Genomic DNA, 15,958 nt, shown 5'->3' on the forward strand with positions numbered 1-15,958 from the left:
CTCAGTTGATCCCAGCTTTCTGAAACCCACAAGCAGATGAGATTTGCTCCATGAGAGGCATTGCATTACTGTATTCATAAATCTTAGCTGCAAAACATTCATGTACATCCAGAGGACGCAGCCCCAGGCTAAGTAGTGCCATTTAAATCACATCACATAAACAAAAATATCTTCACCATTATAAGAGTTAACAAGCAAACCTTTCAAGTGAAATATTCAATTCTGATCTCATTTTTCAGTAGTAACTCCTTATCTTTCTAATGAAATTAAAATGAAGCCCATTTTCCACTGCTAATTTGATATATTCCCTAACCAGAAGTGCTTTGCACTGGCTAACATTTATTTTAAAGGTCACTGAATTTATTCAGGGTAGAAGCTCTCTGGATTGGGAGATTGGAAATTTGGGGGAGAAGAGACTCCCAGCATTTTTTATTTATTACCTTTCCACTCTCATTCTGCCCAGCGCAAACTAGTGATAGAAACAGAAATCTGATTTAAAAAGCATAAAATCAGGATTTGTTTAAACTTCTGACAACAAAACGCACACAGATGTTACAAAAGAAAGCAAAATTTTTGGTAGAAGCACAAGTACAATTAAGCTCAGGCTTTTCATTCTCTTCACAATTTTTGACCCAAAGACTACAAACATTTTCTTTCAAAAAACGCTTCTTTAGTGCTTTCTAGTGTTGAAACCAAGCAGCCCATTTGTGTCTCAGGAAACTTCCAAAACAATCCAGCCCAGAAACCCATCCCTGGGTGCACTACCAGCAGCTGGTGCCACAGATAACATCCATGTTTGAAAGAGGACAAAATGGAAATGGATGTTGCTCAGCTGGACTTGTCCTTCTGTGCTGCAGCCTCTACCAGACACAAACTCATTTTTCAATCACACTCACCATTCAAAGCACCTCCAGGCACAGCCCCGTCCTTCCCCTCCCCCTTGGCACAAACCAGCTGGCAGAAAGCCTCCAGCTTTTTGGATTTGCTCCACACCTCCCACACACCCTGACTTCCAGAGTGACATCAGTGTGTCTCCTCGTGGCCTGCAGCTAAGAACAAGTAAAGTGGATTTTCCTCTTTCCAAGTAAAGGGAGCTGAAAACTCGCTGACAGGAGAAGCCAGAGAAGCTCAGCTGGGAATCACGCTCAGGGAGGTGCTTTCCCTCCCTCAGAGCAAAGCCACAGACACCAGCTGACCCTGGAGCTAAGTCAGTCAAGCAAGAGGCAGGACTTGTGCAGCATTAACAATTGCAGCAAACCTGCAGTGCCTGCATCGCTGCACTTCAAGGTTTGAATTATGCACCAAGGGCTTTCCAGGTGACTTCAGAGACTTGTGCAGCAAACAGCATTTCCACAATCACCCAGGAGCAGCTCACCTGCAGCCACTTCCACGTGCAATCACACAACGGCTTGGCAGGCGCCTAAAGCTCATCCAGTGCCACCCCTGCCACGGGCAGGGACACCTCCCTCAAACCCAGGCTGCTCCAAGCTCCTGGCCTTGGACACTTCCAGCATCCAGGGGCAGCCACAGCTCCTCTGGGCAGCCTGTGCCAGGGCCTCCTCACCCCCCCCCTCAGCCAAGAATTCCTTTCCAATATCCAACCTGAACCTCCCCTCTCTGTTGGTTTGAATCCATTCATTCCCCTCTGTCCTGAAACAGCCTCTCTCCATCTCTCCTTCATGTTCCTTTCAGGTAAGGGCCACCCCAAGGCTTCTCCTCTCCAGGCTGGACAATCCCACCTCTCTCAGCCTCTCCCCATGGAATGGGTGCTCCATCCCTCTCATCATCATCCTCCTCCGCACCAGACACGGACAAAAACCCTCACCAGACACTGAAAGGAAACAGTGTTTCCAAGCACCGTCTAAAACACAATGAAAAGTCGCTACAGGTTTCTCCTGGGGGCTGCCAGGACCCTCCACAGTGCACCAGGAAGAGGAGCAAACACATCCAGAAGCATTCCAGAGACACAAAGTAGCTCAGGCACCTCCTTTTAGCCCAGAGTAGTACCAGAGCAAGGCAGACAAGCGTTACCGAGCAAAACACCGTTCATGAATACTTAAAAACTCTGATTCTTGTACCGAGTCACTCACGGATTACGTTTCTAGAGGCGCCAGAAAAGAAAATGTGTTGCGTTTGTAAGGATCAGTCAGGGTACACCAGACTCACCGTGACCAGCTGAGGGCAAAAAGTGTTAAGCTGCTGTCATTAACAGCTCATTAATTCAGGGAAAGAAACACATAGAAAGAACATAGCCTGGCATTTCACTCATGTTTTACAAAGCACCACCTCCATCCTGCCCGGCACTGCGCATCTGTGGCTTCCAACACCCCAGAAGTCCCTCACATCTTCTCACCCAGTTGGACTGGCTGGGTCCTAAGGCCCAGGGAGAATTCCCAACCTCTCCATGAGAGGGATGTGTGTTCTCCAGCAGACTGGAAGCTGCCAGACCTGCACCCCAGCCACAGGGATGACAAAAAGCAGGAACTGGAGTCAAGTTCATTGAACAGCACCCTCTCCAACCCTTCCCCAGCACGGCACGTTCGAGCTCACCTACCTCAAATAAGAGGCCGTGGGAGACACAGGCACCTGAGGGACCAGAAAAAAAAATAAATCAGGTTAGAAACGAGTAAGAGCAGCAGCACATCCTTCAGTGAGCCTGCTCTGAACTGGGCAGCCACAAAAAAATACAGTTTTGGGGCAGCTGGGCAACCTCTGAGTAAGGGACAGGACCTCTGGCCGGCTCAGAAAGGCAGGGAGAAAAGAGGGGGCCTGCCAAAATAACAGTGTGAGAAGAGTCAGTGTGAATCCTCATTCCTAAACCTCTCCTGCATGGACAACAGGACAGGCTCACAGGGCTCTCCTGCTTCAGCTGTCCTGGCCCTGCTAACTGAGAGAAAGCTTGTCCCAGGCACGGACAGGGACCCAACCAATATATTCCAATATATTCACATATTTCACCCCAATAATCAAATAAGAGGTTAGGAAGTAAAACCAGGAGTAAGCTGAATGACAGCTCTTCTATCGATTTTCTGGAAATGGTCACCCTGGAGCAACTGCACATGATCTGTCTCCCAAAAGGGTGAGGGGAATACACAAACCAAAATAACCCAAGGAGCTCCAGGATGAAAGGGAAAGAGACCACGGAAAGGCTGCCTCGAGGGACCACCCAAAAAAGTCAGAATTTCCCTGCCAAAAAGTGGAGTTTCCCGAGAAATGCAGATTAGACCAATCTGTACAGAAAGCCTGTGAGCTACACTTCTTGGAATCAAAAACTCCTCCTTTGAGCTCATCTTCAGCTCAGCCGCAAGTGGCTGTGGAGGCACCCCCAGGAATTATTTTCCCTTGCCAAGAAGATGAGCCACAGGAGCCCAGCCACATTTCTCTCAAATTCAGCAAATAGCTGTTCTTTTGGCAAGAGAAAATAATTTCAAGGTTCATCATCCAGCTCCACCTCAAAATTCAGTGCAAAACGCGAGGTCACACATTATTGGGAGGCATGGGGTGGGGGGGAAAAAAACCCAAAAATTTAACATCAGTTAGTTAAGACCAGCACAACCCATCTGTTTTACCCCTCCAGGGCTGGCTGCCTTTCATTTTTAGCTCACTGACAGCTAGAGTTCCTTAAAATACCAGTGTGCTCATCCCCTCCGGGGCCAGAGCAGGGAATAGGGACCACGTAGGACTAGAAAGCAAATTCACCAACTCTGATCCCTCTTCCCCACAAAGGGCAAAGACACAGCTCCCTCCTTTACAAGTTACCAAGGGAGACTAAGATACAAGCCAGCTCAGCAGGACTTGGACAATCCTTACTTACAAATAAATTTTACTTTTGTCCCCAATTATGGGTGAGCCAAACACACTACACACATTAATTAATTAAGCTTGCCATGCAACAGTGCCCTGATTTTCCAAGAAACTCAAAGCCCCAGGTGTGATCACCACCTGTTGCAAAGCACACCTGAAAAGCATTCTGCAAATTATGACTTGCACAAACTGAAGCACCCAAAAAAGCACCCCGGACTTATTGCTATGGTATTTTTGTGGGGGACATCTTGGATTCGGGTTGTTGGTAGCGTCATTTACCAAAAATTAAATCTCTGAAACCAGAAAAAGTGAACTCTGTCGGAGTGCTACCCAACGAGTTAACACTGGGTAGCAAATGTCCAAGCCCACACCTAGCAGCGCCTCGGCTCGCACGCACATCGCTGGTTTGAACCGCTGCTGTTCACTGGGAACAGCAGCACTTAGAATCGGGAATCACGGTGGGAGCAGGACTCGGGGAGACTGCCACTTCAGAAGCCAACAACCTACAGCCAAAGGACAGGCTGCAAAACCACCCAGGAGCACGAACGCATCCAACCCGCACCCCCAAACTCCGAACATCAGCACGGCACAGCCTTGCGCTGGCCACGAGTCCGTCCAGCACCCGAGACAAATGCCGGTGTGCCTCCCCGAGAGCGCCCAAGTTGGCTCCAGCCGCAGGGAGCGGAGCAGGGCTGCTGCCGGTTCCCCCTCACGCTTTCCCGGCCCTGCCCGGCTCCCGGCGCCGCATTCCCGAGCGCTCCGCTCCGCACGGCCCCGCCACCCGCGGGCTGCCCGAGGGCTGCGGCTGCCGCTGCCCGCCCCGGCCCCTCAGCGCCACACACCGTGCCGGGGCAGCTCCCCTCACGTGGGCACGGCCGAGCGCCGCCGCCTTCCCTCCCTCCCGCCCGCCGTGAGGGGCAGCCCGGAGCGGGACCGGCGTTTCCCCGTGCCCACCGGCCGGGCACGGCTTCGCCCCGGTGCCCCTCACCTCGCCTGTGGAGGAGCCGCCAAAATGGCGGGGGGCGGAGGCGGACCCCCGCCCGGGCCGGCAGCGCGACCAGCGAGGCAGCGAGGCTGAGCCGTCCCATGTGCCAGGGGAAAAGGCGCCCGGAGCCGCTTTCCCCTCAGGGATCCCCCGCCCGCGGGACCGGGACGCGCTCGGCGCGGGACTCACCTGAGGCGGCATCGGCCAGCGCGGCTGGGAGGAGCAGCAGCAGCAGCGGCGGCAGCAGCAGCACGGTGGCCCCGGCGGCGTTCGGGGCGCCCATGGCCCCTGGCGGCGAGCAGCGAGTGCCCGCCGGGCCCGCGGCAGGTGCCGGGGCAGCGCCTCGGCCCCCGCCCCGCCGCCAAACTTCGCCCGCAGACAAAGGGGCAGCTCCGCGCCGCAGCCCGCCCGCCCCCCGCCCCGCCCCGGGCAGCGCTGCGCCCTCCTTCCTCCCGGCATCCGAGCCTCTCCTCCTCCTCCCACTCCCCGGCACCTTGCGCCGGGGAGGCAGAGGATTCCGGCTTCTCCTCCCCCTCACACCGGCGACCTAGGCATGGAGCAGCCCCCGGCGATCCCGCAGCCGTGCCAGGATCAGGCAAATCAAACGTGTTTGTGTTGGACCTGACCCCAGTGACTCGATCCATCCCGGTGGCTGCAAGGGAGAGGTCACCCTCTCAACCCGGGTTGGAAGCTTCTGATTTGTTGTGTTTTGGGTGTCAGTTTGGGTTGTAGGATTATAACAAGAAATAGCAAAGCCTAGTCTCTTTCCATGTCCATTTCTTCTTGGCTTGCACACACACACACACACACACACACACACACACACAGTACCATGTCCATTCAAGAAAAGCTTCCTCCAGCAGTGCACACTCAACACATCTCAGAGCCAACGTTTCCAAATGAACGTTTGGCTCCTACAAGTCACAGGATAAAGAAAAACAGCCCCAGTTTGAAGTTACAGCCATTCCAAGCCCCAAATTAAAATGAACTCAGAAAGTGAGTTTATTTTTACTAGTCTGTGAATGAAATTTTTTTTTTTCCCTGCCAATTTCAGCGTTCCCGCTTCATAGCAGTACCCTAGTTCCCACAGAGCAGTTGGTTGCACAGGGCTGGGTTGCTGCTGCTGCCTTCATCTCCTGCTTACCTGATTAAATGCAACGATGGCAGCTCAATTTGATAACAATTCCCCGTGGTAACTCCATCTGCTCACTTTTGATTCACTTCCTAATGATTTTTTAGGGTTTTTTTTTCCTCCTCAGGACTGCATGCCTTTAATCACTGTGCCAGAATTCCCACAGCAAAAAACACACAAGCCCCAGGTCCCTTCTAACTCCTCAGGTGAAACTCTGGACAACTTGACCAAACTCAAAGAAACACCAGCAAGAAAGAACAGGTGCAAATAATTAAAACCAAGCACACAGAGGGTTCAATAATTTCATATAGAACAGGTGAAAATATTAAAGCCAAGCACATAGTGTTCAACAACTTCATACAGAACAAGCTTCATATAAATGTGTCCAGTCCATCTTTTCACCATTTTTGTTCTTCATCTTCCTACTGCTGTTCTTTGGGCTTTGACAACTTGTTTCCCTAGTCCAGCTACTGCCTACTCCTCCCTATTTCTCCTACCTTCCTTCCTGCTGTTCCCACAACACTGCTCCAAAGACCCTGTTAAAGTCAGGAGAACTCCAGACCCATAACTTAGATAATTTTTCAGATTTTCCCTCTAGCAAGCACTCATTTCCAGCATTTCTTAAGTTTAGCACTCAGCGCAAAAGACCTGAAATTTTCAGAAATTCAAAGTTTGCTAAAGTTTTGTCCTTCACATCCTATTGAACACAAAAGCAGCATTTCTGTTTTGAGTCTACTTACAGATTAGCAGCAAATAAAATTATCAAATAAGCTTCAGACTCTCTCAGGAGAAATATGAGATCGTTCAAAGGCTGAAAGCCTGAAGGGTACAACTTGCAAAGCACTGATGCAGCTGTCAGCTGCTGCCACAGATCTTTGAAATAATGGCACAAAAAGTCACTGGGGTTGTAGAAATTAACCACTTTTAGCCTCCCTTTTACCAAACCTCTAGGCAGAGGTCAGTTTTCTGCAAGTTGGTGTGAAAGAGCCATTCCTCCACTTGGCAAATCCCTGGCTGAAGAGATTGAGCCAGACATACCTTGTGTTCCTGGAGAGCTGGCCACGTGCTGGCTCAGACTTGTACAGAACAGCTGGACAAACATGGCTCTGAGAAGGATCCATCTCTGGCAAGTGAAGTTGGCATCATGTGCATTCCCCACTTCCAGAACCCCTGACACTTAAATATTTTTCCAGCTTTTAACCGGGTTTTTTTACAATTTTATTAATATTCCTTTTTAAAATCCATGAGATTAGCCCACAAAAACAACATGGCATGGCAGGGTCACCACGTGTGACCTTCACCCAGCATCTCCCAGTACCTGACAATTTGGGAAGACTGGCATTTTCCTCTTGTTTTCCAAGCCGGAGAAACACTGACACTTCTGCCTTCATGTCCTGGTGGGATGAAGCCTCTAGACACCTGCAAGCTGAGGTACTGACAGAAATAACTGCTTGGAAAATTAAGTTTATCCCTCACAGCGTTTTCTGTCAGCCTCAAAAGCTTTTTTCCCTCCTCTGTCCTATTTCAGTCAATCCAACTATTCCCACACGGACAGTTTTGGCTACAGCATTAGCCTCTCTCCCAGAGTCTGGCAAGACCAGTGGTATTGCAGAACATGGATAACAAAATCCTATTTAATCATTCAGAACACCCATCTCAGCACTAAAAACCTGTCAGCACTGGTGGCAGCTGCAACATCCCTGCCCTGCTCCTCCAGCCGTGGCACAACTCCCATGAACTCAGCTTGACCCACAGGGATTCCAGGTTTTTTGGAGTGCCACAAATTCCCTACAAGTCCAGGTTGAGGCTGAGTGTCAGCCCTGCACTCCCCACAGCTGCACACAGGCTCCCAGGACAACTTCTTCCTTCTTTGGGCAAATGTTTCTGTTTCACTGAGCTTGAATCCCAGCTCTTCTCCTTAGTTAAACTAACAGCAGGGCCAGAAAAACAAACCTAAAAGCCATCATACATCATCTGCAGGGCTAAAGGTGCTGCAGCACTGCCTCCCTCCATCCCACAGTCACTTCCAGAAGCCAGCAGTGCCACTGCAGCCATGCTCAGTGGGACAATTATAGGGATTTCTAAAGCACCTTGGCCCAAGAACCACATGTACAAGTCCCACTCTGCCTGTCTGGGGACTCTGCTCATTACAGAGGAACCATCTCACGTTGATCATCCCTTCCATCTCTCCCCTCCCCATGCCAATCCAGCATTCCAGGATAAAAATAAGTCCCAAGGCACTCAACAGCTTGTACAGCACTGTTTCAGCATGGCACAGACCAGGGGCATTACTCCCTCAGCAATCAGTAGCACAAGTTCAGAACTGCACCTGAAAACTTGCTGAGCCCACCAGCTCCTTCTCTTGCCCCCCTGACATCCAGAGGCCCAGATTTCCTGTGTCCCCACAGCTCTGGGATTTTCCAAGTGCAGATCCCTGCAGGAACCTTTGTTATTCCATGCTTTTATTCTCTGAGAGCACACTCAGCAGTCTGAGAGCTTCTGATTTAAGCTCACCTGTGCATTTCTGCTTAAGCATCACTTTTTTTTTAAATACACCCATCAAAGAGGGCAGGCCTATCTTTTCCCAAAATGGACAATGAAGTCTTGGAAATAAGGCAGGAGAACAGAGAAAAGAGAAATCTATTCAGATAATACCACAGGCTTTGCTTTTCTACACCAACAGCTAACTCACATTCAGATTTTGGGTCACAAACAATACACAACCCCTGGAATGCCTCATAATATCCCTTACATGTGTAATTCCTAAGCAATAAAGACATCCCAGTGCACTGGCATTCCTTTTCCCACTTGCAACATGCAAAGTCTATTAAGTCACTGTAAAACCTTCCTATACACACCTAAAAGGGAATTTTTGGATCAAACTCTGAGCAAAGCACCCCACACACAACCAAAAATAATCAGCGTGGCCTGGCAGGAATTGGTCACCCTGACTGACAGCAGCCAAATGCTTCTGATGGGAGCTAAAAGAACTCCCATGCAGCCAGATCCCAGTAAGCTCTTGGAAAAAGGAGGCCTACCTCCAGTAACAGGAATGATTTAAACCTTTCCAGATCTGGACCAGCTCATCCCTGTGGTAAACAGCCAATCCTTTCTGGGACCATCTTACATTTCGGGGTGCAGCTTTACGAACAAGTGTTCAGCAACAGAACCCCCCAAAAAAACCACTTCAGGAGAAATTCCAGGAAATTCCAACGCCTGCACAGGAGGGAAGGCCGGGAGCGCCACCTCCTGGAAAGAAAGCGGAAAATAGCGGCAAAGAGCCGCGTCTGCAGCTGGTATTCCAGAAAACATGGGGGCAAGGTGAATGCTCGCTCCCCTCATAAATCACGTCCGATTCTTCCTTGGGGGAAAACACTTGCTGGGTTCTGACAACAGGCTCCTGCTCCTGACAACGTTACACCCAATTGAGACATGAAATCCACAAGCTGCATTTATTTTTTGTTCTCACAGAGCATGATTTGAGTGACACTTCACATCCGCTTCCCCAGCTGGAGCGCCAGGCCCACAAGGAGAAGACATCAGGTACTAACGGATTCCTGGACAGCTTTTTGCTGATCCTCATCAGCTGCATCTTCTTCCTCTTTCTCCTCTGCTTTCTCCACCTGAGGTAGGATTCCATCGAGGTTCAGCAGCAAGCCTTCACTGGTGGAGGATCTGATAACCAGCCTCTGCACAATGGGATCTAGAAACACAAGGGGCACCACCCAACTGATCACTCCACCCCTTGCCATCAAGGCAGTGAAAGAACACCACCAGAATCAGGCTTGACACTCCAAATCAGTAGAAAAGCTAATCCTCACTAAAATGGGCTGATGTACATTGATTTAAATTCATTTTAAAAAATAATCAAAACAAAACATTCCTTTCTGCACCTACTTTATATTTCAAGTCAGGCAACCTCTTATAGTTTTCATTTGGGCTTCTCAAGGCACATGTACTTGGCTTTTTATGGTCTTGTGTCTGCAGCTACTCTGAGCAGCATCACTAGGAGAGAAGCAAGATCATTCTTCTGGCAGACATTAAGCAAGTATCAACACAAAAAAATGGCATTTTAGCTTACACAAAACTCCTTGACTAAAATTATTTCAGGAATCACCATTTCCTGTCCAGCTAAGCAGATGCCCTCTGCTTAAAGTTGACTTGATTATTCCTTTGGCTAAGGAATTAAAATTTTTAAAAAAAGGAAAGAAAGAATCAACTTTCCCTTGGAGGAGCAGGAATTTTAGAGATACTTGGAGAGCAGCAAGGTAACTGCACGACTAGCCAGTAAAGAACTCCCATCTCCCACCTGGGTTTGCTGCAGCCTGAACAAATCTTACCAAAATTAGATGGCTTGAAGGTGCAGATATCCTGGATAATTGTTTTCAGGTTGGCAATGATGTGCTCAGTGGGCATATCCAGCTGCAAAAGGACAGAGCCAAGTTAGTAATGGTGATGATGCCTGGAGCCCAGGTGAATGGATCTGAAAGCACTGCTGTTGATGTTTATTCTACATTTGGATAGGTTTCCTTTCTGTGTGCTCCCCGTGAAGGAGTGACAAATCCCATTAACAGCCTTATCCAAATGCTGATTTGCTCACTCTTCTCCCTAGTTCCACTCAGGACACGAAATTCCGAGGGCTTTGTAACAACATGTAGCTTTAAGGGCTGAAAACTCTTAAAAAAAACCAACTCTTAAAAAACCAACATACACACAAGTGCTTTTGCAAAAAACTCACTAAAATGAAGGAGCTGTCAAAGGCCACAAAATGCATCCGCACCTAGAACTGGAGGCATCAGGAGCTTGAACAGAATGAAATCCATCAAAAGAACCAACTCATCAGCTCCATGATGAGGACAGGTCATGCTCAGAGGGTTCTAAGCACTCCAAAATAGTTCCCAAATGAAGATGCCAGCTTCTCACAGTAAATCCTTTCGTTCCCTTCTTATTTCTTAACTAAGTCAGACTCCTCCAACAGCAAGGTCAAGAATTCCAGCTACACACAAAAATACAGACAAGAAAGCCCCTGGAATGCCCATGCACAGCTCAGAGCAGCTACTGAGAATTTATAAACTCATCTGTCTCCAGCACTGCCAGGCAAAGCTCCAGGCATTTCCTACCCTTCCTGCCTGTGCCACCCTCAGTTAGAGGAACACCAAACATCAGGCAGGATTACAAAGATGCAAACCAGAAGGAAAACAAAAAAACCCACCAGAGCTTAGGGCGGAGAAAATGAATAAATAAGCCAAAATTATTTTCTATTTCAAGTAACACAAACAGTTCTTGCTTCCGACTCCAATTCCAGTTATCAAAATTAGAATTCTTTAATTATTTGGTTAAAGCAAAGACTTTTTGACTCTTCTGCATATTGATCACGGACTTACAAACCCATAGTTTATTCCTTACCAAAAAAAAAAAAAAAAAAAAAAAAACAACAACCAAAAAGTTTAAAACCAGCTGAAGATGCCACACAAAAAAGAGTTGTATTTTCTCCAGAGGTTAGTGAAAAAGCGGTCAAAAACTTTGAGAAAGAGGTTGAAGAGATGGTTTTTTCCCCTCTTTGAATACTACAGTTCTGCTCAGGGCAGCAAATGTAAGAGCTCTGCACACAACTTACTCTGGCTATCCTTGTCTTGATGACACTCTCGTCCTCCACCGAGTACTCGTGACACTCCCTGAAGAACTGCACCATTCTGGGAATGTCACTGCCCAGGGAATCTGTTCAAAAACAAAACAAAAGAAGCTGGCTGAGCAATGCTTATTGGCACAGATGGGTCTGGCACCAGGAAAGAGATCATTCAATCTGTTCATTAAAGCAAACACCAGTGCAAAACACAGTTTCACAGAGAGGACAATGGTGCCCTCACTGAGATCACAGTCTCCCTGTTCCCTCCTTCCCCTCTTAGCAGGATTAATAACCATAAGGGCACCTAGCAGCCAAATGCACCTGGGTTCTTATCCCAGGTTTACCTGTTGCAGGAAAAAATGGATCCCTAAAGTTCCCTTGACTAAGACAAGTGGTGCAGCCACAACCTAACTCCTAAAGTAACCCCACATCCTGACAAAAACCATTCCAGGGGCACCCCCAGGGCTCCAGCCCCCTCAGGAGCTGCTAAAAGCTGCAAGCAAGAACTGCTCCTTACTTCTCTTGGTGCTGGGGTACTTCTTTCTCAGCTTGTTCCTCAGGGGGATTAACTTGGGGATGATGGCAGGGACAGCCACGTAGAAATCAGCCTGGATTTCATCCTCCAGGATCTGCAACAAGCACAATTCCACTCCTTGCATTCAAGCTGGTTTATAAAAGGATCCAAGCACAGAAACACATCTCTCTGCCTGCTGCCTCCCAGCCAGAGCTCACTGGACATCAGACTTCCTCCCCTCCCCTCCAGGCTCCAATTTCAATTAGGATTTTTATGTAATTCTTTAAGAAAAATACACACCCATTTGATTAATTCAACTCCTCCCACGATGGCAGCCCCATGCTCTTGAGCTACCTCAGCTTCCTGCTCATTCTGTTGAGAGAAAAAAAGGAATTAAAAACAGTTGCACTGCAAATTAGCTGCCAGCAGAGCTCAGGGAGAGAATTCCAAACAATTCAGTCCAAAGAGCCACCAAATAAACCCATGGCACCCCTCTGGGATCATCTCACAGAGATAAAATGATTCATTGGCAAAGGACAGTTGCAAGAGTGTGCTGGACACCAAAACCCATGGAAATGAAGGACAAAACCCCATGAAAATGAAGGAATTCTGGCTCACCCACCTCTGTGAGCACAAAAACCCATGAAAATGAAGGAATTCTGGCTCACCCACTTCTATGAGCACAAAAACCCATGAAAATGAAGGAATTCTGGCTCACCCACTTCTGTGAGCACAAAACCCCATGAAAATGAAGGAATTCTAGCTCACCCAGTTCTGTGAGCACAAAACCCCATGAAAATGAAGGAATTCTGGCTCACCCACCTCTGTGAACACCAAAACCCCATGAAAATGAAGGAATTCTGGCTCACCCACCTCTGTGAACACCAAGACCTTGTTCACCTCATCCGTAAAGCGATGGGGGAGAGCGACACCGCTGGAAAAAGGATCCACTTTTTTCTGGCAAAGGAATAAAAAAAAATTAAAGCAAACAAACAGAAATCAGGACTTGAGTGTAAATTACATCACCACAGGGAGTTGGTCCCCTAAAAATGAAAAAAAAGAAAATGCAAACAAGGTGAGGGACAGCCCTCAGTCTGAGCAGCCTCAAAACCTTCAGGAGTGCCAGAACTGCCTCCCCACCTTCTTCTGCAGTGCCATGTCCAGGAAGACGTTGATGTACACAAACTGCTTGGGGTGGGTGAAGTCCAGCTCCTGGAACCTCTTGAGCATGCCCACGGCCTGCTCCAGCCCATAGGAGGGTCTCCTGTAGAGCCACGTCAGGTACACGTCGTCCACGGGCTTGCTCATCAGCGGCCGCCTCCGAGGGAGGGGCTTCTCCTTGGCCGCCTCCTTCGCCTTCTCCTGCCGGCTCCTCTTGGCATCTTTTTTGGCAGCTCTAAGACCAAAAAAAAACCCCCCCGGGCACGTTGTGACGTCATCAGTTATCGTATTTTCACAGCACTCTGATTTTATAAAGCAAGGTTTTCTCCTCCCTCTCCCGTGGCATTTTGCATTCAGTTGAACACCCAATTCTCATTTTCCTCCCTATTTTCAGAGGGTATCCAGGCAAGGAAAGCAATATTAAAATAATAACTGGACCCTCCATCCCTCTGTAAAGAGTCTGCAGCACTTGAGAAAACTTCATTCCCTTGTCTACTCTTGCTTCTCCCAGCCACACTGTTATTACAGAGACGGCAAATTAAACAATGAAAAGCCAATTAAAAGACGGGAAGGGTTTCAAACAGACTCCAGAAGCTCACCAGCTTTCACTCTGACATGCGACCCTGCTACACCCGCAAAAGCACAGCCCAACACCACAGCCTCAAGCTTTCCCTATGCCATCAGCATAGAAAACATTCCCTGCGAGCGCAGGCTGTTCTCCGCGAGCCTCTGAGGGTCAGCCGGCTGTCGGACCAGCCCTGCGGACACCAAACCCCCCAAACACCCCTCAACACCTCCCGGGACGCCGGACCCGCACTCACTTGGCTGCTGCGGCCGCGTAGGGCCGGGCGGTGGCGGGGCTCACCGCGGCGGGGACAGCGGGGCGCTGCTGCAGCCCGGGGAGGACCCAGCCGCACCGCGGGGCCAGCGCTGAGGGGAGAGAGCAAACACTGCCTCAGACACGCGCCGCGGCCCCCGCACCCCCGACCCACCCGGACAGTCCCCCCTGCAGCCCCTCACGGCCGCGGCAGCGCGGGGCAGTGCCCGCGGCTCCCTCAGCGCGGCCCCCTCACCTTGCCACAGGCAGCGGGCGCTGGGCGCCGCCATTTTGCCGAGCCGCCCTAGTGCGCCACCGGAACCGTTCCCTGCGGAACTCGCTCCCTGGGGCCGAGAAGAAGCGTTCCGGCCGCCCGCAAGCCCGGGATCTTTAGCGGTGTGCCACCTAGCGCCGTCCCCCCAACCCGCCGCGCCCGAGCCTACCGTTCCGCGGGTGCGCGGGTTCCGCTGCCCCGAGAGAGGCGACCATTGCCCAGGGCTGGTCAAAAGCCTCCAGCTCGCTTCTTCAGTGGCCTCAGAGGGGCCTCAGGGCGAACCCGGGTTGTTTCGTAGCGCTGCAGGCCTAACTGGTCCCCCTTCCCTGAAGCAACATGGCGGCGGCTCCTGAGGGCAGTCAGAGCCGCGGCCTTCAGCCATGGGGGCGTTGACACCTGTTCAGCCACGGCTGTGTGCGAGAACATTGCCTGCTGCAAGCCACGTGTAATTCCAAAAAGAGATTTTGCGGCTGCCATCGCACCCCTACTCCCTTGTAGGGTGGGTGGGAAAAGAGACACCTAATTCACTGTCCTGGAGCAGCATCCACTTACAAACACTCACTTGCATGTCCTGAGCTGTTCAGATCCACACCACAAACTGTAATGGTTAAAGGGGGCTTCTATTCCACACTGATGTGCTTTTGATTAAAAACATTCCAATCTCCTAGTCTTTCCCAATCAGTGTGTGTCCAAGTGTTTTTACATCAGGGATATGTGGCTGCCTAGAACTCCCCAATGGATCTGTGTGCAAGGATTATTAAACCAGACAAGGGTGGCTGTGTAAAACAAACTGAAACAAAACTGTTCATCCAATCCAACACCTGGCTCAGTGTCCACAGAAAGGATGGACATGGGGAGGCAGGAGGGCGACGGGAGGAAAAGGAACCCTCCTCGGCTAAAACACCTCAGCTGAGGAGTGACAGCCGTTTGTTTAAGGCTCCAGGGGTAAAATGAAATTATTTTGGACAGGTACTTGGCATTGTCCCCTGTCCCTCAGTCCCCTGTGAGCCTCTGGCCTTTTACCCAGCAGGTCTCTGCCTGGAGCATGGATGGAGCACGGATTTCTGGAGATACACGGGCTCGCAGATAATGCTCACCCATTACAAACACCTCACTCTCCCCAAAGTCTGTTTCCTACCAACAGCCCCTGATCCATCGCTGAGGCCCTTCCCGCTCTCCAGCCAACAATGAACTTCTTGGGTCCAGCATCACCTCGGGCAGCTGCAGCAGAAAGCAAATTCCAATTAAAAGCCCCAGAGCCTGATCTCTTGTCCCTCCCTGTGCTCCCCCGACCGCTTGTTGCTTCCTCAAACACTCCCTGGTGCTTTTTAATTTTTTAATTTTTTTTTACCTGCACTTCCCTGCTCCGGCTGCCCACGAGGATCCGTGCCACCGACGCTTGGGCGCCCAATAAACCCCACTGCCTGGAGGAGGAGAAACAGAGGTGGCAGACACCGAGCAGATGCCCGCACACTCAAATCCCCGCCGTTCGCCCCGCATTCCCAGGCGTCCCTTCCTTCTCCCACCGCGGCTGTGAAACCGAGGGGGGAACAGGAGGGGAAACGAGGGGATAAAGGGGGCGGCGGGTTCCTTCGTGCCCCCACCGGAGCCGCTCCGTGATCGCTGACACGGCCCCGCGAGTGCC

The 15,958-nt window shown here is 50.1% G+C and overlaps 2 protein-coding genes across 2 annotated transcripts in view; both read right to left on the reverse strand.

Annotated features, from left to right (window-relative positions):
* Positions 1–5,142, reverse strand: part of FRAS1 (Fraser extracellular matrix complex subunit 1) — a 105,490-nt gene extending 100,348 nt beyond the window's left edge. Inside the window, exons 1-2 of the mRNA XM_059470308.1 lie at positions 4,979–5,142; positions 2,555–2,586 (exon numbers count right to left, since the gene is read on the reverse strand). Coding sequence (XP_059326291.1) covers positions 2,555–2,586; positions 4,979–5,072 — 126 coding nt within the window. The 5' untranslated portion in view covers positions 5,073–5,142. The remainder of the gene's footprint in view (positions 1–2,554; positions 2,587–4,978) is intronic.
* A 4,217-nt stretch (positions 5,143–9,359) lies between these two features.
* On the reverse strand, positions 9,360–15,913 carry MRPL1 (mitochondrial ribosomal protein L1). Its single transcript, XM_059470050.1, has 10 exons — positions 15,665–15,913; positions 14,296–15,534; positions 14,044–14,152; positions 13,202–13,457; positions 12,935–13,018; positions 12,362–12,433; positions 12,065–12,176; positions 11,539–11,639; positions 10,262–10,343; positions 9,360–9,624 (listed from the first exon to the last, which is right to left on the reverse strand). Exons 2-10 carry the CDS (start codon positions 14,327–14,329, stop codon positions 9,461–9,463), a joined length of 1,014 nt encoding a protein of 337 aa, XP_059326033.1. The 5' UTR covers positions 14,330–15,534; positions 15,665–15,913; the 3' UTR covers positions 9,360–9,460.
* Positions 15,914–15,958: the final 45 nt, after the last annotated feature.

Source organism: Ammospiza nelsoni, chromosome 4 (genome assembly GCF_027579445.1).
Source record: "Ammospiza nelsoni isolate bAmmNel1 chromosome 4, bAmmNel1.pri, whole genome shotgun sequence".
NCBI lineage: Eukaryota > Metazoa > Chordata > Aves > Passeriformes > Passerellidae > Ammospiza > Ammospiza nelsoni.